At 39.5% G+C, this 20,751-nt stretch overlaps 1 protein-coding gene across 2 annotated transcripts in view; it reads right to left on the reverse strand.

Annotated features, from left to right (window-relative positions):
- Positions 1 to 4,233: 4,233 nt before the first annotated feature.
- fignl2 (fidgetin like 2) overlaps positions 4,234 to 20,751 on the reverse strand; it is a 54,223-nt gene continuing 37,705 nt past the window's right edge. Inside the window, exons 2-3 of one of the 2 annotated variants that reach the window (XM_079848404.1) lie at positions 18,979 to 19,120; positions 4,234 to 8,718 (exon numbers count right to left, since the gene is read on the reverse strand). In XM_079848404.1, the coding sequence (XP_079704530.1) occupies positions 6,662 to 8,718; positions 18,979 to 19,003 (2,082 nt within the window). In that variant the 5' untranslated portion in view covers positions 19,004 to 19,120 and the 3' untranslated portion in view covers positions 4,234 to 6,661. The remainder of the gene's footprint in view (positions 8,719 to 18,978; positions 19,121 to 20,751) is intronic. The other variant, XM_079848405.1, reaches the window with a different exon arrangement.

Raw genomic sequence — 20,751 nt, forward strand, 5'->3', positions numbered from 1 at the left:
CCCCAAAATGGAATTCTGAAGTAACAAATGTTATCCATAAAAATTCCATAATAGTTGTGCAAAGTGTTTAACTTCTATGACAACAAACCATTTGCAGCTGTTTTGAAAAGTAACAACTGGAAAAAATAAACACATGCGAAGGAATAGACACTTTTCTAAGATGCTATCATGCTATCAGAAATTCATTCCAGTTGATATTTTTGTGTGGCAATTTAAACATTGTCAATTTAAAATAGTAAATTGTATATCTTTTTTTAAAACAGCATAATTACATAAAAATAAATAAATAGATTCATATTTTAAGAGGAAGTCAAAAATCAACAAATTGTTATTGGGTTGACCTGGATTGTTTGTTTGCTCTGTATTTGTTTCTCCCCTCCTTCACAGCTTGTCATTATTTCGGGGTCCCCTTAGGTAAAGACCCAGCGCTGAGCAGCACTGATGGCAGCACATCTGGAATCAATACAGCCGAACTGGGTAACTAGAGGGTTTGGGGGGGAGTTAAGGCTAAGGGTTGGGCTAGTTACGGTTTTGGCCCTGGGGGTCCATGTGTCCCTGACTCCTAAATAGACTTGATTGCTAGCAGCTGGCAGCCTTAACTCACCCTGTGTCAGGGATCTCCTCTGATGTCAACCTTGTCTGTATCAAGGCTAGACAGGACAAAGGAGAGCAAGACATGAGCAGTCAGGAACAGAGGTATAGGCAGGGTCTAAGTCTTGCTGCTCTGCATCTGAACCCTCTGGTTTCCATCATGATCGTTTCTGTATACTTTATGTGAAAACATGAAGGAAAATTGCCATTTAAAAATACAACAAATTAGAACAGATAATGTACAGTTGTGGTAAGAATTATTGGCACCCCTGGTAAATATGATCAAAGATGACTGTAAAAATAAATCTGCATTGTTTTTCCTTTTGATCTTCCATTTAAAAAATTCGCAAAAAATCGAACCTTTCATTGAAGCAAAATAATTGAAAGTGGGGGGTAAATGACATTATGAAATAAATACTTCTCTTTGGCCACAATTATTGGCACCCTTTCATTAAATACTTTTTGCAACCTCCTTTTGCCAATTAACAGCTCTGAGTTTTCTCCTATAATGCCTGAGGAGTTTGGAGAACACCTGACAAGAGATCAGAGACCATTCATCCTGACAGAATCTCTCCAGATCCTTCAAATTCCCAGATCCATGTTGGTGCTTCTTCTCTTCAGTTCACCCCACTTATTTTCTTCAGGTCAGGGATGGGATGGTCATGGCAAAAGCTTCATTTTGTGCTCAGTGACACATTTTTGTGTTGATTTTGATGTTTGTTTTGAATCGTTGTCCTGATAGAAGAACCAGTCACAGCCCATTATAAGATTTCTAGCAGAGGCTGTTGATTTTTTATCTATTTTTATCTGTAGAGTCCATGACACCATGTATCTGAACAAGATGTCAAGGACCTCCAGCAAAAAAAAAATAGGCCCACAACATTAAAGATCCAGCGGTATATTAACTGTGGGCATGGCATACTTTTTATCCCAGTTTGCACCAAACACATCTTTTTTTAGTTTCATCTGACCATAGAATCCGGTCCCTTTTAAAGTTCCAGTCGTGTCTGACAACTGAATATGCTGGAGTTTTTTTTTTTTTTTTGCACGATCGAGGAGGATTTTTCCTGAAACCCTCCCAAAACACGTGATGATGTAGGGGTTGTTTGATTTTTAAAAAATTTATTTAGGCTTTCTGACCCCAAGACTGAACTAATCTCTGCAATTCTCCATCTGTGGTCCTTGGAGAGTCTTTGGCCACTCAAACTTTCCTCCTCACCATGCATTAAGACTATATAGAGACACACGTCCTCTTCCAGGCAGATTCGTAACATCTTTAGTTGATTGGAACTTCTTAATTATTGCCCTTATGGTGGAAATGGGAATTTTCAATGCTTTAGCTATTTTCTTACAGCCACTTTCTATTATGTGAAGCTCAACAATCTTTTGCAGCACATCAGAACTATATTCTTTGGTTTTACTCATTGTGATGGATTAAGGGAATTTGGCCTTTGTTTCCTCATATTTATATTCCAACAACATAACTAAGTCATAGCTAGACAATGTTATGTTCCTAGTCACCCTTGTTAGCTAAAAGTGTAAATATTAATGGAAATATACTTCAGAGATATTTTACTCATAAAAAAATGATTGGGGTGCCAATTGTGGCGAAAAACATTTATTTCATATAACTGACAAAACTCCTCTGCATGTTAAAAAAATATATGATATTTTAAGACAACCTGAGGTAAATTTACTTGACCTTTAAAATCACCCATGATTATTTTATGCCAAGACCACTCTTAGATGTAAACATCCATGCTTTGTAATATATAGCCTATAGCTTGGATTCACACGGATTCTTAATTTTTTTTTACAAATGCTATCTACAGATTTCATCCTTCAGACCCTTGATGCTCATATCTGTTCAACTAGAATGCAGAATACATTTAGCCATAGTCGTGAATATTATTTTGTTCATTTTTGTTTAACACAGAGAAACTGGGGGATTTTACATTCTACATTGAGGTATTCATATTAACTCTTTCCCCGCCATTGACCGGCTTTCTGTGTTTTCACTGTTATACAGTAGTGGGTGCTATTACGCATCTTCTGACTCTCCGGATCGAAACAGGTGAAGAAGATGCAGATAGCAGAAACAAGCGATAGCATGTGTAAGCAGATGCATATGTAAAATAACATGATCATCAACATGCTCATCAACATGCTCAGATATTCCTACAACAAAATATTCCAAGTGATGCTCACTGCAGAGCCAAATGACGCCCAGCTCCTCCTCATGGGCGTAACAGGTGGAGCTTTTCCTAGTCCAGCTCCACCTCTGTGGACCATACTAGGGCCATGAAGGTTGTTTGAAAATGCTGGCTGTAAACTTTTTTCAAAAACTCTGGCAGAGAATAAGTTAAGTATATTTGTAAAATGTTTATCACGCGTGCACTTTTGTGTTTTACATAATATATGGCGTACATATGAATGTGTCCATTGGCTCTCTTGACAGTTTTTTTACATACTGATCTTAACAGTCATTTTTTTCCTTTCCATTATGCTGAATTAGTACACTTTGTCATTCTGTAAATTTAGATTTTGCTCTAGCTCTGGAGTCAGAGGTCGAGTTCAAGCTGACCAGGTCACATCACTCAGAGTACACCAGCAGGGATGGTTGCTATGGTGAGGGTTATGGTGGAAGAGATATAGGGATTGATGGGGATTGTTTGCTTGCTCAAGCAAATTTTCCGATACACTCAACAGGAAACAAAACACTCAAAAAAAAAAAAAAAAAAAAAAAATGGTGCTAGTTAGCATTGTGTAAACAAATTGCAAACAGCTGAAATATTTTTCTTGCCAGTGAACTCTAAAAACACATCCAATTAATTATAAAGTAAATGAAATGCAATGTATTCAGATATTCAGTGGATAATTCAAAAAAATATTTTTTTAGTAAGTCCACAGCTTAGTTCACAGAAGATTTTTTTTCAGTGTATGGTAATTATTGACCTTCAAATATTATTAACCCTTAGCGCTTCAACAAGGTGAGTGTGTTATTGAGTGGATGAATTGAAGGATATTATTTTATTCTACTGGCAGCTGGAGAACAGGACTGTAACCCTCCATTATTCATCTTAACCATGAGAATTAAACATCAGCATCCATCAGTAATTTACATTAAATATGAGATTAATCTCCAGACTTTAAAAATATATTGGACATAATGGGGATTCCCAGATCAACTTCCCAGATGGGGGGGGGGGGGGGGGGGGGGGGTATATTTATATTTATATATATATTTTTTTATATATCATAAGATTGATTTGCTTTTCTTTGTGGACTGTATTGAACCCTTGACCACAGATTGAACATCTTTATTTGACACTGGAAGCAATCAAGATCATTTAATAGTATTTAAATGTTAAACACTGAATGAAATTAAGCAACATAGTAATGAACTTTGGAAAAGATCCCTTTCTGTGTTGAACATGTAGAAGCTACAAGTAAATATTCACTTACATTCAAATCATTTTACTTTTTATTTGGTTTATTCATAGCCATGGCCCTCAATATCCCACAAATCTTAGTTTCACTGACCTTATATTTTGAGATCATGTGCATGTAAGAGAAGGCAATTCACCCTTACAATCTGCCACTTCTTGACATGTACAGGAAGTTGAGCCATGAGAGATTTTTGACATATTCTCTTTAATATTGTGTAATACTTTTTTCTTAAAATACAGTCTTTTTTGAGGTAGACCATTACATTTCAAGAACATTTTTAAAACAGACATCAAAAAAGACATGAAATAAATATTTTCATGTACAATATGCTGCAAAAATGAGGTAGAAATGGTTACAGAAAATGTACAAGAACAAGATCCAAGAACAAAGTTACTGTACTAATAGTTTCAAAACAGCTAATTAATGACAATTTCGTTGGACAAACTGTTCAATTGCTAAGTATCTTTTGTGTTCTTGTTTGAAATCAGCCACATAAATGACTTTTTTCATCTGAATAAAACCAGTGTATCTTTGGTTTTATGAATAAGAATTGGTGCTGAATTTTTCTACACAAGATGATGCATTTGTGTGCTTAGGATGTCCCTGAGTCTGCCAGGTTCTGTAGTTTTCTGTCGCTTCGGCACTGATCAATATGTGCTCCTGGGGTCATTCTGATTGACCTGTATGGCATGAGTGAAGCCACCAGCTGTACTTGAAGAGCCGAACAGTGCTATAGGGTTACTGGACATCAATCAGAATATGGCTTCTCCAAAAGGCTGTGGTGATATAGAGGAACGGGGGGTGGGAAATCAGCTCATCACAAGGCTGTACAGGACCAACAACCAAGGGGACAACCCATTGTGTTAAGATGGGTGGGCTGGGGGTAAATGTCATGTCACAGCTGATCGAAATTCAACAATCCACAAAAGCCATTCTACAGACAATATAAATGAACTCAATCTCAGTTTCTTCAGCAGTGGTGATTTGAAGACATTTGATAACTCTAGCTTTTGTGTACCTCATAGACGAAAAAGCTAAAAAATATTTAAACATTGGTAGAGGCTGCTCCATCTGGATTGTCTATTTGATGAGCATGTTTACAATTTTGTATACATTACACATGTATACAAATAACACAGTTTATGATTAGACATGATTAGCTACCAATTATATAAAAAACAATCTGATTCTGATCTTTGGGTTGTTTTTTGTATTGTTTTTTTTTTTTGCTCTTCGAGTACTTACATAGTATATGTCAGTGTCCTTCGAAAAACAGCCTATGTACCTTGGTCTCTAAAAACAGTTTGTCCAACAAAATCAAACATCTGGTTTGCCATCTACAATAACACGTCATGAAGACAATCATCACTCCATCAAAAATCTACATCAAAAATAAAGGGTTAGGATAAGGGAAAATGTTTTCATATAGAGTTAAAACATGGATTTATGGCATCAGATATTCTCTGAAATACCTGAATTACATTCATTGTTTGTCTTGGTAGCATTTTCAAGTTTCACCTAAGAGGTAACAGCACAGATGCAGTGTGTATACATGTCTGTGTCAGGTCTGTTGCTCACCTCCAACCTCAATGCTTACTACTAAGACCCTAAGATTACATACATTCTTTAGTTATCATTTCTGAGGTAAAGAAATTCTTCCTGAGTATTTTCAAACAAGACTACATATACTAATAAAATAAACTGAGTAAAGCAGAAGAGAGAAATAGTCATTCATGGACCCTTGCTTTTTTGTGTGTTTGAGGGTCCAGAGCAAAGGCTCTCACAAGATTGTGAGGAATGTTATGGGTTGTTTACATGATATTGTATTTGGAAAAGTATTACCTTTAACAAAGTGTTCTGAAAGAAGTGTACCACTACCAACAGTAAAAGCCAGTCACTTTCTATTTTCTGGCTTTCTATGGATTAGCAATTTAATACTTTTTGGGTAGCAACGCATACTCTTTTGGTAAAATGACCATTTTGACAAAGTGCACAAGATATGACCGCGGCCTAACAATCAATTTTGCAAAATACTGTTGCTTTCTTTCCCAAGAGGTTGCATAACAGTAAATACCTTTTGGTGAATGCTGTAACTTGGACAATATAATGTTGTTGAGCATTTTTGGTAAAAACAGAGTAGTTTTGATAAATCCTAAGCCCTTTAACACCAAATGATCTTTAAAGTAAATCAACGCAAAAGATACAACACCACTGGAGTGGACTGGCAATAAATAGGATCCTGAGAGTTGCAATCAATGGGGGTATTTTTTCAGGAAAAAGTCAAGTGATCTATAACCTCCAGGTTTATTCCAGGATCAAGGCTAATTGGAATTCCAGTGAAATTCCAAAATATAATTCAGATATTTTATCAGATAAGCCAAGCAACTAATAAATGCCCCTTCAAGAAAGGCCTAATATTTCATTTCTTTGGGAAAAAAATAAAGTATATGTATATTTATAGAAAAACAACACACAATGGCATGTTCCCTAGATTAAATGCATTAAATCCAAAATGCCTCCCATTCATAAACTGTAATTTCTCAACGAGTTCCACTCTTTTGGCTGCAACAAGTATTTAAAAACAATTGTAGCAGTCCCCAACCAGTGGCTGACTAGGTTCTCAGTGGCTATAAACCTTGCTCCACTCCATACAAGTGTCCAAATCTTTGGAGGTGCTGTGAGGACGTACCTTGCAGAAAGCATTTTCAAAGTCTTGGAGGGTAGGGGAAGAAAGGGATGCAGGGAGGCCGTGCAAGGGCACGGGTGCCGAGGCAGAAGCTGATGCCAGAGCCTGCTGGCAGAGCTGCAGCAGCTCCCAGACAGAGAAGCCTTCAGAACGCTGCAGTACTGCTGACATCTCCCTTTCACCCAGACTGCAGCCATGGGGCACCAGTGCCTGCAGAAGCACGTGCCTGCGTGTGCTCGCATCTGGCAGGCCTATATGATAACGCTTGGAGAAGCAGCGCAGAAGGGGATCTTTGATCAAATCAGGCCGTCTTGTGGTGCACACCACCAGAACCAGGCTGCTCTGACCGTGTTGGATCTTCTCAAGCTGGGCCTGCAGTTGCTGTCTGAGACCTTCCTCTTCAATGGACTCCACCTCACTGAGCAGAACCACTGAAGGTTGTCGGGCCGTTGCCACCGAGAACAGGGTGATCAATAGTTGCTCTGCCTCTCCTTTCAATTTAGAGGCCAAAGTTGCACCACTCAGCCTATAGAAGGTAGCACCCAGTTGAGATGCCATGGATCGTGCCAGTGTGGTTTTTCCCCCTCCTTGAGGGCCAAACAGCAGGACCGTTCTGGGTGGGCGGATGGCAGGGTTGGGTCGCAGGACAGGCCACAGCAGGTCCTCCTCCAGTGCTGCTTTGATGTGACAGTTCCCAGCCAGTTCACTCCAAAGCAAAGCTGGACTGCAATCCTGCAGTTCTCGGCTTACTAGCTCCAGCATTTGGGGCTCCATGCCTTTCATAGGATCTGAGCACTTCTGAGAATGATGTTGGGAGAAGCCCTGCTCTGCACCTCTGCTCTCCCCAGTCATGGCTGCTGGGGGGCTGTAGTCCCCTGCGGCTCCATACGTTGGTGAAACCAAGGGCTTTAGCCCACTGTACTTTTCAACTTCATCTCCTTCGAGGCTTGACTGAGATGAAGGTTTACTAGGCTTAAAGGTTTGAGGATCTGTGCTGCCCGTTCCAAAGCCATTTCCACGGCACTCAGTTTTATCAGTAACCCCATATGGAGAATCTCCCCCAGCTTTCATGGGGTCATAGCTATACTTCCTATAGCGTGAGCTATCTCCATCTTCCTCATCCAGGGTCATCTCAAATGCTTTTCTCTTCAGAGAGCCCCCAGGCTCTGAGCCCCCTAGACTGCTGTTCTGATAGCCATAGCTGCCACCAACCACTGTGGGTCTTGAGGGTAGTGGAGAGGGGGCAGCTATACCCGAGGGGATGTAAGGGGCTGTTGGGTGGGTGTAGCTAGGAGCAAGGCTAGTCTGGTGAGGGTAGGTGCTAGGGGGGTAGTTATACACAGGCGCAGAAGGTGTGTAACTGGGGAGAAGTGTGGGGTTAGGCTGAAGGGCATGTAACGAGGTTGGTGGAAGTGCTGAACTGGGTTGGGGACAGTACGCTGATGAGAGGTAGGTGCCGTTGTAACTGGGGGGGTAGTCACTGGAATGGGGCCCACTGCAGGAGCTGCTCCCACTGTAGCCTGAGTCTGAAAGGTTGCTGTTAACAGCTGACACATTGCCAGAGCCTGGTGGGCCTGCTGATGTGGGAACCACCTTTGGCCCAGACAGACCATCATGAGATGAAGGAGGCACTAAGGAATATGCCCCATCAGTGCTGTGCGTAAGAGGCCAAGGCTCCAATTCGCTTTTCTGGCCTCCGTTGAGAGGCCCAAAGGCTCCAGGCTCAGGGTATGCGCCCACAGCAGGGCGTTCATATGGTGAGTCTAGAAGGCCTGAGTATTTCTCAGCGTAGCGCTTCAGCAGGTTGGAGGCAGTAAGGGCCGAGATGTCGTCATTTGCCCAGGCATAGCTGTAGGAGCCACGGCCGCGGCTGGGGTAGAGCTCAGACTTGTGGGCAGGGGATGAGGTGGTGGAAGACACGTCCAAATGCTGCTCAGGCCACTGGCTCAGGGGCTGGGCATGCTCCGGGTTCCAGTGCATCTTCAATAGGCCTGCCGGAGATAGCAATTTGTTAGATTATGCAAGAATTTGCTGTATAACAAAAGTGTACATTCCAAGCATTTACAAATAAGTATTAGATGGATATAGTGATTTTTTAAAAGAATTATAAGAAAAGTCTAAATGACTAAAGGCAAATTATGGATGATTGTGGGGCTGATGTTTTGTTGCCATTTTGCTTGCCGAGATGACTCTTTTGGTATTGTGTGCATGCACACAGAGGGAGTCTTTTTTTTCTGCAGTAAGTATAAAAGAGAAGGGCTGTGAATTTTCTCCTTTCAAGCCCTCAGCCATGTAGCAGCCTTGTGTTGCCATCTGCAGTTCTCCCAAAGGAGAAACTGTTATCACCCTGCGCATGTTTCCCTCAATACATCCCCTCCCACCACCACAGTTCATCCACAAAGCAATTTTCCAAAAGGCCTCTATGGTCAGCTTGACAGAAGGAGGGAAAGAGAGAGAAGAAGGAACAGAGGGGGAGAGGGAGGGACCAATATGGGGGAAAAGGGGGGTTGGGACGGGTGGACGAAATAGTTGTGCTATTCATTGGCCACTTCCCATGAAGCACTGGGAGTGTGGAATGCCCTTTCCTCTGGCTTTCTCCGGGACAGCTTTCCTGTGATTAATTATGCTGTCCTAATGCTTAGGGGGTCTTAATGCACATGAGGAGTGGAAAATAAACCTCAATAAAAAAAAATGTCCACATCCAGTCACTGCCATGTCCTTTCATAATGCAAATTCCTTTATTCAGAGCTTTTCTGTACTTCTAAAATTGCAATACACTTTAACAGCATCACAGTTTAAAGGCAATCATAAGAGATGAATTCTAAAATGAACAAATCAAAATGTTAATTACTAAGGTGTATGCATAATTAATGTCTGTTAATAGTAAAAAGATCTTATTACTTCAATTGGAATTGCATTTTTTTCTTGGTATTGTGAATTTCATGGAGCAGAGCTTTAAAACAGCCATTTCATGAGGGTCTGCAACTGCACCTTCCAGAGGCATTAGCTAAATTCCACACATAGCTTGGCATTATTGAACTGTCAGGAATCAGCCTGGGGTGCGGGCTACAGGGGGAAATGGGGAAGTAAATGGAATAAACTGCAAATCTTCAACATAGCCTGCAATCGGAGGAGAAAGTGATGATTTGTTATTCGCACTTCTGTCAGAGTATGCAAGCTGCTGCTTTATTGCCATTTAAATCAAGCCTCAGTTCTGTATGCTATGTTCCCCCTTACTGTTTTCTCCCAAAAACTTGGCCCTCCCCCTTTGTGTGCTCTTTCTGTTTCTCAAACTCTCACCCCTCCCGTCACCAAACCTTCCCATGTGTGTCTTCAGATTACGCCTGCTATTTATTCCAAAAGATCACACCAACAGACCAGATGGCCACTGGATTACCATGTCCTTCATATTCATCTCTAGATCCTCAAGTTCCCCACATCCAAACTTACCCCTATTTCTAATATAGCTACAAGATAAAACATAAAAACGACTCAGAAAATGTAAACAAGGTGAACACAGGTAAAGTATTTGGTCATTGTCCAGTCAGTAGAAACAGTGTATATCCAGCAGGACAATCCCATCTGCAGGCTGGTTTGTGAAGTGCTGTATGGAGCACAATAATGGGGCCAGTGTGCGACAGAGATGGATGGCAGCCCAGGGGAGCTCATAAAACCTGCAACGGGTAGGAAAGGAGGAGGGGGAGTGGACAGCAGGCGCTCCGGCCGCCGTGTGTGCATGTGCATGCACGCGCATGAGTCTATGTGAGAGGATGGGGTTTGACATTAGAGAGGTCATTCAGGCGGCCAAACTGCTGTCCACTCCATCAATATACATGAGTGTGTGTGCACCAAGACACACGGGAAATCGTTTCCAAATTGGACATGGAAGGGCTATTTGGGTAAGGCTACTTCAAGAGTCCTACTCAGCTAAAAGTGCTACCCATTAGTGTTGTCAAAAATATAGATATTTCGATACGTATCGATGCTGAAATAACTGAAACGATTCCAATACTCCAATACTTCCAAATACTGCATACTCACTCTGTCTTCCCTCCAACGGCAAGTCGACACATACACGCCTCTTCTCACTAACACGTCTCATTTGCTCCGGTTGAATAGTGTTGGTGTCACATGGGTTGCGGGAATTGCACATAAATGTACTCATTCCTGTAAGTTTTTACGCTCACACCCAAAGCACGCACACCACTGATCTTTATAAGTAGCGTGCACATAAAGCTCGCGAGTACCAAATTGAGTTCTATTTTGTGGCTTATTGCACTTGATGTCAAAATGCCCATCTTAGCAAGTATTCAGATAAACACATTTGAGAAAGTAAATAGTTGAGAAAGAATTTGCATGTTGTGTGACAAACAGTATATTGGATCCGAGCACAAGCTCTTAAAGTGACGGCAGTCTAATATACCTGCTGCTGTCTGTCATGTTAATCAAAGAAAAAAGGGAAAAAAAAGAAACTCACTTGTCTTGAATGAATTACTTTTGTAACTTTAATTTTTAGCATTAACCTGTATTTAATTTTTACAATGAAGTGTAAAGATTTTTACAACTATCCAGTGTTATTTTACATTTGATTACTTTATTTAATTTCTATAGTATTTCTTACCCAAATACTATTGGTAGACCCACCTGAAAAACTTAAAGCCATGTTTATTTAATTTTATTCTATTGTATTTATTTGTGGTATCATTTGCAATTTGTTTATTTGTTCTTATTTTATAAGAATCTGTTCTGTATCTGTTCACTTGTCTTTTTTTGTGTGTAAATTTAAGTCTCAAATAAAGCCTCCCTGTGCTCTGTGTAAGCTTTTGCCACAAAATTGCCAAAATTATCAAAAACTTATGAGATAATAAAAGTAACGTATGGCAGCATATATGGCTGTTTTCCCTGTGGTATCAAAAAATGGTATCGAATAATCAATATTTTTCAAGGTATCATCGAAGTTAGAAATTCCAGTATCGTGACAACACTACTACCCATTAGTATGAAATCAACCACAGATGAACTGTCCTGCAATTAGAGCTATGCCTCAGATGGGACTATCTAATAATGTAGATGTGTTAAAAGTGTTTCTATTTAAATCACCACAGCAGCTGAAATTAACTCATTCTGGGCATTTGAGAATAGATGGTCCAATTACACTGGTAGAAGTGGGAATGACCACTGAAGGATATTCATTTCAGTGAATAAATGACAGTATCAAACCAAGAAATAATTTATAAAATGTGCCAAAAGAGAGTGAGATAATACGTTTTGATAAATATAGCAGCAGTCACATAAGAACAAAGAATGTTCTCATTAAGATTAGGCAAACATCAAGCTCCTGAACTCAATTTACATTTTAAGGTTCTTTTTGCATGACAAAAACTGTACATTTGTCTTGCTAAAGCATTTGCAGCATAACATGTATAATGAGAAATTATGCAATGCAAAATAAAATAAAATAATGATTGATAATACATTATCAATTCTATTATTTAATATTAATAACATTCACATTATTTATTTTTATATATTTTTATAGTAGCAGATATCTAATAATTTCCAGCAAAATTTTCAGTAACCACTACCATTGTAAAAATGCACTAGCTGCAGTAAGCCATACTTAAATCATTCCCCGTTTAAACTATAAATGATCAAGTGCACCTTTAAACAAAAATAATTTTAAAAAGAGAGAGACTGAATTGAACAGGTAATTAAGATAGATAGACCAAAAGGCAAAACACAGTATTAACACAAGTGTATGAGAAATGCTGGAAAAGGTGCAGCTTTATCTCAATTTTGTGTCTCTACATGGACACAACAACATTTCAGTCTCCCTCTCAAACACATAAACCTAAATTATAGCCACAGGACCAGTTCTAATCACACATCATTAACTAAAGATGCGTAAACAGAGCTATAGAGCAATCCTGGCCATTGCTTTGTGTGAGCAGCAACGAGTAGCTTGCCGTGGTGGCTCTGTGCGGGTCCGAGGCTGGCAGGGAGACAGATGTTTCAACTGGTCGCCTTACTGTCTGTGTGTCCATTGTTGCACAACCCATCCAGCAGACGTCCTCCTGGCCTGACAATCCTGTTGGTCCTGAGACAAAAGCTGAGGGATCCTATTGTCAGAGGCCTGCCTAATTATGGAAATCTTATTAATCTATTCAGGAGCAGTGCGCTGACAGCCTTTGTGCTGTCCTGGGATTTATTGAGGGTTCCTTTGGAGATGTGCATGTGTGTTTGTTTGTGTGCGCCATCTTGATATTTCACAAATATATGTGGAACCAAATAAAAAACGGAATCAGTGAATATCAGTGGGTTTTAATAAACCATTTCTAGATAAATAAATAAAAAAAGTTAGGATAACCAAAATATTAGTAATGACTCTTATGGCCACTATGCGACTACAAGCAGGATGTCGGAGCAGAAGGTTCTGCAATGTGAGAGCCGAGCAGGCCCGGCTGCCGGAGGATGCTCAGCTTTTCACAGCTCCCCAGGGGTCCGTGTGCACTTTCAGGCCACGTCACTTTTGTTTTCCTGCCCCGAGGAACAAAACCTACATGGATGCAACAAGCCTTCTGGGACACGGGGCCATTAAACCAGGCAGATTGCACAGGGGCCAGTTGTAAACAGGAGCAGGCTGAATCAATCCAATCAGGTATTATGGTGGGTACCCATTCCCTAAACCCCACACATAGATTTAAGTAGGTTTATCTACTAAAGACACCCCCCTCATTGCAAATTCAAATATCAAATCCTACAAACACTGTTCAAGAGACCCTCTGCATCTGCACTGCAACTAAACAGCACATAGACAAATCCAAAGAGTAACACTGTTGAAATAAGAGACAACTTTAAAGGGAAGCAACCGGGAATAACAACACACACACACACACACACACCCGATTGCTCAGTTCAGAGTATTTGATTAATTACTACCACTTTCTGTCAGTTAAACTTCAAAACAACCGAAAAGAAGTTGTACGGGTGAACAGTGAGCATCCTGTTAGGAATTATGTCCTGAAACTTCAGCCCACAGTGCTGGTATGTGTGGAACTCCCTTTGAAGAACGCAGATGCCACAAAAGAAGGGCTCTTTCAAGAGAGAATAAAGATGAAGGAGGGAGAGAGAGGGGGAAAGATGAGAGAGACAGAGAGAAAGGGTAGATCTGGTTGAAAAGACTGCAGAGGGAGGATTGTGTTTACATGAATTAATCACCTCAGTGCAGATAAGATGGCACCCAGCGTTCTAATCATCAGCTGATTTGTATTCTGTATACAGACGTCTCTGAATCAATGCTTTAGGCTGAGGAACTGCAAAATGTCAATGATGTAAGCCCATTGGGCATTTTAAAGTCATGCAAAGCCTTTACGATAGTTATATCGTATATTGATACTACAGGCTGTACAGTGTTGGTACTTCTTATTTTCATTTAAATCCAAAAAAATAAACAGAGATAATCTATATTTCAGTATAAATTATGAAAATAAAAAAACACTTAAAATATGTAGTTTTCAAAAATATTTCTGTCCCTGTGGCAGAAAAAAGGCATATTGTAGGCATGCACAATGGTGATGCACACCAATTAAACTAAAAAAAAACAACAACATATCAATAATGATGTCTTGTGAAAATCTGTTATGTTCCTGGATGAAGGCAGATCAGATAAAGAATAAAGAACATAAGGAAAAATTTGTGTGAGGTCCTTACTTAAAAATCCTGACAGCAGCTCCTTATAATTTACAAGGCATGCATAACAGGGCAGAACTATGAAATTTTTTATGAAGTGATGCATTAGTTACAGCAGTGTGGTTAACATGATCTCTCTGTCTCTTTCTTTCTGCTCATCTGCTCCCTTTTCATGGACCTAAAAAGATGTAATAGCAGAAGAGGCGGTGGGCCTTACGAGTTTTCACACCTGCTCCTCTGCACACTGCCAGACGCCGTGGCTCTTTTCAGCCAGGCCCCGTGGGGTCCCAAGAGGAAGGAGCCTATCTTCTAGAGTGGCAGTGAATGATCAGATTTTTTTTCTTCTCTCTCTCTCTCTCGCTCTCGCTCTTTCTCACTAGTCATCCATGTGAGCTGCAGTCCATAATCTCTCAGCTTTGAAGGTGTTATTGCTTTGCCTTTTGGGACACAGTAAGTTGCAATCCGTGGGTTCATGTTAATGATGACTAGAATAAAAATGGGGGGAAAAAATCAAGTGCAATATCGGTTTCAATTGTGAATAAATACTTGTGCACATTTTAGCTCATTTTGCAATGAAAATTAGAAAAACCCATAGCCTTGGTGGTTTGAATGAATGATTAGATGCTCATAATTTCAAAAACAACATCCCCATCCCCCTGACCAGCTAATTCTTGTCCACAAATGGCCAAATGCCTGGGACCCCTCCCCTTTAAGAAAAACAGGGTTCCTATTTTCTGCGGCCGCAGGCCAGGTTTAGGTCATTGTGTCCACTAATATATCAAAGAACAGCTGTCCTTAGGCTCTGTGATGACCAATCACCCCCTTCCATCTGTCCCTCTTACCCAATCTCTCCTCCATCTCCCCCTGTTCTCCTCCATCTCCTTCTTCCAATCTCTCTTCCCCCCCCCTCCCTCCTTCCTTTTCACCCTGCCCCCTCACGGAGTGTCCGGACTGCGTATCAGTGCCCTCTCTCGAATTCCCTGGCCGCTTTATTTAATAACCCTACAACCGTGTTGGGATGTTCTGTGTGCACACTCACAAATATGACTTGGATTGAACGCTGGACATAAAGTATGTTACGCAAATGCCTGATCTGAAAAAACTCTCTCCAGCTTAAAGAGATACTTCATCCAAAAACCTAAATTCTGTCATTTACTCACCCACATATCATTCCAAACCTGTATGACCTTATATTTACATTTATGCATTTGACAGACGCTTCGATCCAAATCGACTTTCGTTGCATTTGATCAGTTTTTGCTTTCAATGGGAATCGTTGACCTTTGCAGTGCCATGCTCTACTGTTTGAGCTACAGGAACTCTTTATGTATCTTCTGCAGAACACAAATGAAGATATTTTGAAGAATGTTTTCATTTGTCCATGTAATGAAAGTCATCGGGGTCCAAAAACAACATTGGACCCTATGGACTTTCTCTGTATGTGCAAAAAACAACAACTCCTTCTGTGCTCCAAAGACATACATGTTTGGAAAAACATAAGGCCACAATTTTCATTTTTGAGTGAACTATACCTTTAATTAGAGAACCATGGACAAGCCCTTTGAGAGATATATTGGAGCAGTGATTGCAAGCTTCATGCCCAATAACCCTCAGAAGTCCGGGACTTAATTGGAAGCCTAATTGTGGCAGCAACGGGCCTAATGAGCGGTCTTCAACTATGGTTAGATGATGAGCTGAGGCAGGGGGGTCCCAGGCAGAATGTGTATCGCTAAGTCGCTTTTCCTATGGCCGCAGATTCTTTTCCATCTCACTGACTGCACTGCGGCCTAATTAAAGTCCATTCACACCCAATGCTAATGACCCCGCGCTCATTCACACAAACACTTCAGCACCTTGCCTGTTTACTCAAGGGTCCGCATGCCTCTCCAGAAGCGTATTCACCCTGTCGCTCTCATTAGAATAGATGTGTTAGATGCTCGTTGTTAATCTCTCCTTCTGCGCCATCCAAAGCGCCCCTTCCTATAGACCAAACTCAAAGCCTTAATGACTTAACAGATGCAATTAGAGTGCTTCATCTGCCCAGGCCTTCAGTGTGGAGTAGGGAAGAAATGAGGTCATAATGCGAGAGAGCTGAGGCTATGCTTGTTTCTCTTTACACAAGGAATATGTTGGATAGCAGGGCCCCCAAGCAACAAGAGTTAGAGAACTCATGGGCTGCTGGCCTGGGACTGATTTAAGGGTGTGTTTGAAGTGCAGATTACAGATTCTTTGCACCAAATCCCTCCAGGAGTATCCATGGCCCCAGGAATCTCTCTCAGATTTCCTTCAGCTCTGACTCTGAACCTCTTCAGCTTATGGTTCCTTCATGCTCATCAATGCAACACTTTTGTTTGTGGATGCAATGAGTGTATATGTAATTGCATGTGACAGACATCAAACAAGTGCTCAAACGCACATTTGGAGTACAATCATGCCAGTCCTCTTGATTCAAACATAAACACTGATGTCAGAAATGCTCAGTTGCTCCACAAAGTAAATTCCAGCATGGATGTGACACTATTCACATATATACCACATAAGCTGCCCTAAATTCACCTGGCTCCGGCACAGACGAATTATGAGGCAGAATGAACAGAAAGGACATATCGGGACTGCGAACGACCTGGAGGAAAAGGAATTTGACTGGCTTTAAAAGCTCAAAGGGTAAACTCTGAGGGATATCTAACACCTTTGTGTGCTGTCCTAATATCACACTAGACACTCAGGGAAACATTCACATACACATATATGCACAGTGCATAAGCATCAAACTTTAGAAAAAAAAAGATCAGTTCCAAAATCGAAATGCACGCTGCAGTACTGGAAAATCAGGATCTGCGACATTAGCAATCTCAAATCAGTGGTTAAGAGGTTTGTGCACTAAATTACACACACAAATAACAACTTTCTAGATCTTCAAAGAATTTAAAATATTCTGACAGGGCTTTGTGACATTTTTGAAAATAAAGTGTGCAAAGAGAGACTAGACAGAAAAGAGTTTCAGATTTGAAACTATTACTGATTCATTTTACAAGGAAAGGCAGACCTTTAATAAACTATAAACATAAATTAATAATCAATAAATCATTTAAATACAAACTAACTTCCAAAGTAAGATTTTTTTTTATTATTTAACAAGAAATCTCCAATGCTCGCTGTATATCTATTTGACAAAAATACAGTAAAAATAGAAATAGTGTGAAATATTGTGTAAATTTAAAATAATTGTTTTCTATTTTAATATATTGTAAAATGTAAAGTATTCCTGTGAAGTCAAAGCTGAATTTTCAGCATCATTACTCCAGTCTTCAGTCTCACATGATCCTTCAGAAATATTTCTTATTATTATTAATGTTGAAAACATGTAATATTAACCTGCTTAATATTTTTGTGGAAACCATTATACATTTCTTTAAGGATAATATTTTCAGGAAATAGAAATCCTTGTTACATTATAAATGTCTTCACTGTCACTTTTGATCAATTTAATGCATCCTTGCTGATTAAAAGTAATTTCTTATTTTGCATTAATCTTACTCACCCGAATTCCACCCAAAAGTGGAATTATGATTACTGATTATACTAAAACATAAAAGCTCTTCCCTTGATCAAAACAAGTTTTTCCTGTCTTCTAAAACATATGTAGGCCTACAGAATGCAGTTCTAACTATTTGCATGACAAAATGAATTTATCAAAACAAACACAAAAAGTAATTCCATCGGCACATATGACAAAGGTCCTCTGAATGTCGTGCTTAATGGAATTATAACACCATATTAGACATCAATGGTAATCGGTTGCTGCAACAACCTAGCAAGCCAGCTGAAAGGTATTCAAGCTGGCGACTCATTAATACATGATTACATCTCAAATTGAGGTGCCTTGGTCCTTTAGTTTGATTTCCCTCCCTCTTTTCATGTAACTGTCATGCCTATATAGCACAGAGAAGAAGAGCTAAAGAGTGGAGAAAAAAGCATCTCTTCAGGCAGAACTGGGGGAAGAAACCCCATGCTGGCCTACAAACAATGCTGTTTTGGAGAGGGCCAGCGCGGAGCCCAAATGAAGCCTGGCAGGGGGGTTAGGAATGGGGGCTAAAACTGGACACGTCAGTTATTAGGTCAGTCGAGAACAGTGAGGAGGGGGAAGAGAGCTGGAGAAAGGGAGGCAGAAAAGAAGAGAAAGAAAGAAAGACAGACAGAAAAGGACAGAGATAGAGGAAGTAACTATGCTAGTAAGCTGGACACTGGTGGGCAATCATGGTGAGATGACACTGGCAGAACCACAGGGTTTCTGCTGGTAGAGCCATCAGCTCACCCCCACACCTGTCCTACCAACCATGACATATATACTTTGGGTATTTTCATTAAAACATCATGATGAGGACACTGACTGGGGTGAACATCTGAGACATTTCGTTTTTTAAAATGTGGCTTTGTTCAAACTGGTTTACCAACAAACCAAATACCTAAGTAGCCGTAGGGGAATTTTTTACTAGTCTAGAGTTGACAATAGGTTATTTATTGCCTTTTCTGTGGTTTGACGTTAAAAAGGTTACACTTACTATAGGGAACAATGGGACTCAGCATTCTGCGGATCTGGTCTCGATTATGGTAACAGTTCTGCGGAGAAACCCAGGTTAGCGTCTGTACGGCTGTAGTCCATCGCTGACCTCTACTCACATTGGGACTCTAAAAAACGTGTTCCTGAAAAAAAGAAGAAAAAAAAGAGGAGGAGGAGAATTCAGGAGGGGTTAATGTTCATCATTTACGCATACACTGCACTGCATAATAAGCAGTGTAAACAATGTAAACAAACAAGTTTATGATGCATATATGTGAACATAGTGTGCAACCTACAATCAATAGCCTCTAAGGCTTCATCTCAATTTTAGGCAAGAGTGAAACAGTCACGGACACAGGGACTCTCACTGTGGGCTGAACACACACAGGGGTATTCATTAAGAGCCTGCACACAGGCATTAAGCTGATTGTATGGTTGTGTCCAGCTTCTAAAGAGGGCTTTCTAAATCTCCCTGACAAAAAGCACCATGCATACCATAGCCGTTCCCCTCGCCTCATAACAGCAGCCAGAGAGCATGCTTTCACAAAATTAAGCTCATTTCATCCCTTGCCACACACTCTCCTGGCTCAATTATCTCTTTTTTCTATGAGAAAAAAAAAATTAAACAAAAAGACATATTAAACTACCGTATATTGGCAATCACATACACACAAACACACATACACACACACATATATATATTGCATTATTTTGCAATGAATGAATAAATAGCATTATATATAATTTCTTATAAAGTATATAAATAATTTATTTATTATATAAAATCTGTTTCTGAAATGACTTTAAAATAAATAATAACAATCTAATATCTAGTGAATTTAGTATATCTAAAAATGCAGCATGAACAATTAGTTTGGTGTGTCCCAAAGGACAGCGTCATTCCTTCTCAAGTGAGCGTGTAGGATAGCTCACACATGAATGAAAAATATTACATAATAATGTTAGTCAAACAGTGTGGCGTCCAGCCCTGCTTTCAGGAAATGAAATGGCAACTGACACATCATTCTTTACAAAATGATGCTTAAAAATGAAATAAATAGTTTAAAAAGTGTACAGAATACATTTTTTGTTAATGTGTAAATATGTATATTTAATCACACCGATGTTTTAATGATCAGTTTATTATTGAATCTGGTCAAGTTAACATATACACGTATATATATATATATATATATATATATATATATATATATATATATATATATATATATATATATACACACACACATGTATATGTATATGTATATATATATATATATATATATATATATATATATATATATATATATATATATACCTGTAAATGAGTACACAACATAATGCACAAAATATTTTTATTTAATATAGTATATTTTTATTTAGAGGTTCATGCACAGGTTTTAATACAAAAATTACAAATGACTTAAAACTTTAGTTAATATAGCATATTTTTATGTTGATGTTCTATTTCATGTAACTGTTGGTTTTGTGACAAAAATGACAAATTGAGTGAAACTAATATTGTTAGACTCAGGAGATAAATCAACTAAGAACAGAAAAAATACAAAACTTTATTCCAGGGTGATGCTTTTACAATATTTGAAACTTGAAATGGAAGCTTTTACATTTGATCACTGACTGAAATACTATCCTAAATAAACAACCTCTAAACTTGCTGAGAATGAAGCCTGACACATCTATATACCAAACTCATGCACACACATGCAGACAGCAAGAGTCATTCGCCTAAAAACCCGACACCTGCATGCAGTGC

The sequence above is a fragment of the Squalius cephalus genome, assembly GCF_949319135.1.
Source record: "Squalius cephalus genome assembly, chromosome: 18".
In the NCBI taxonomy this organism is placed as follows: Eukaryota; Metazoa; Chordata; class Actinopteri; order Cypriniformes; family Leuciscidae; genus Squalius; species Squalius cephalus.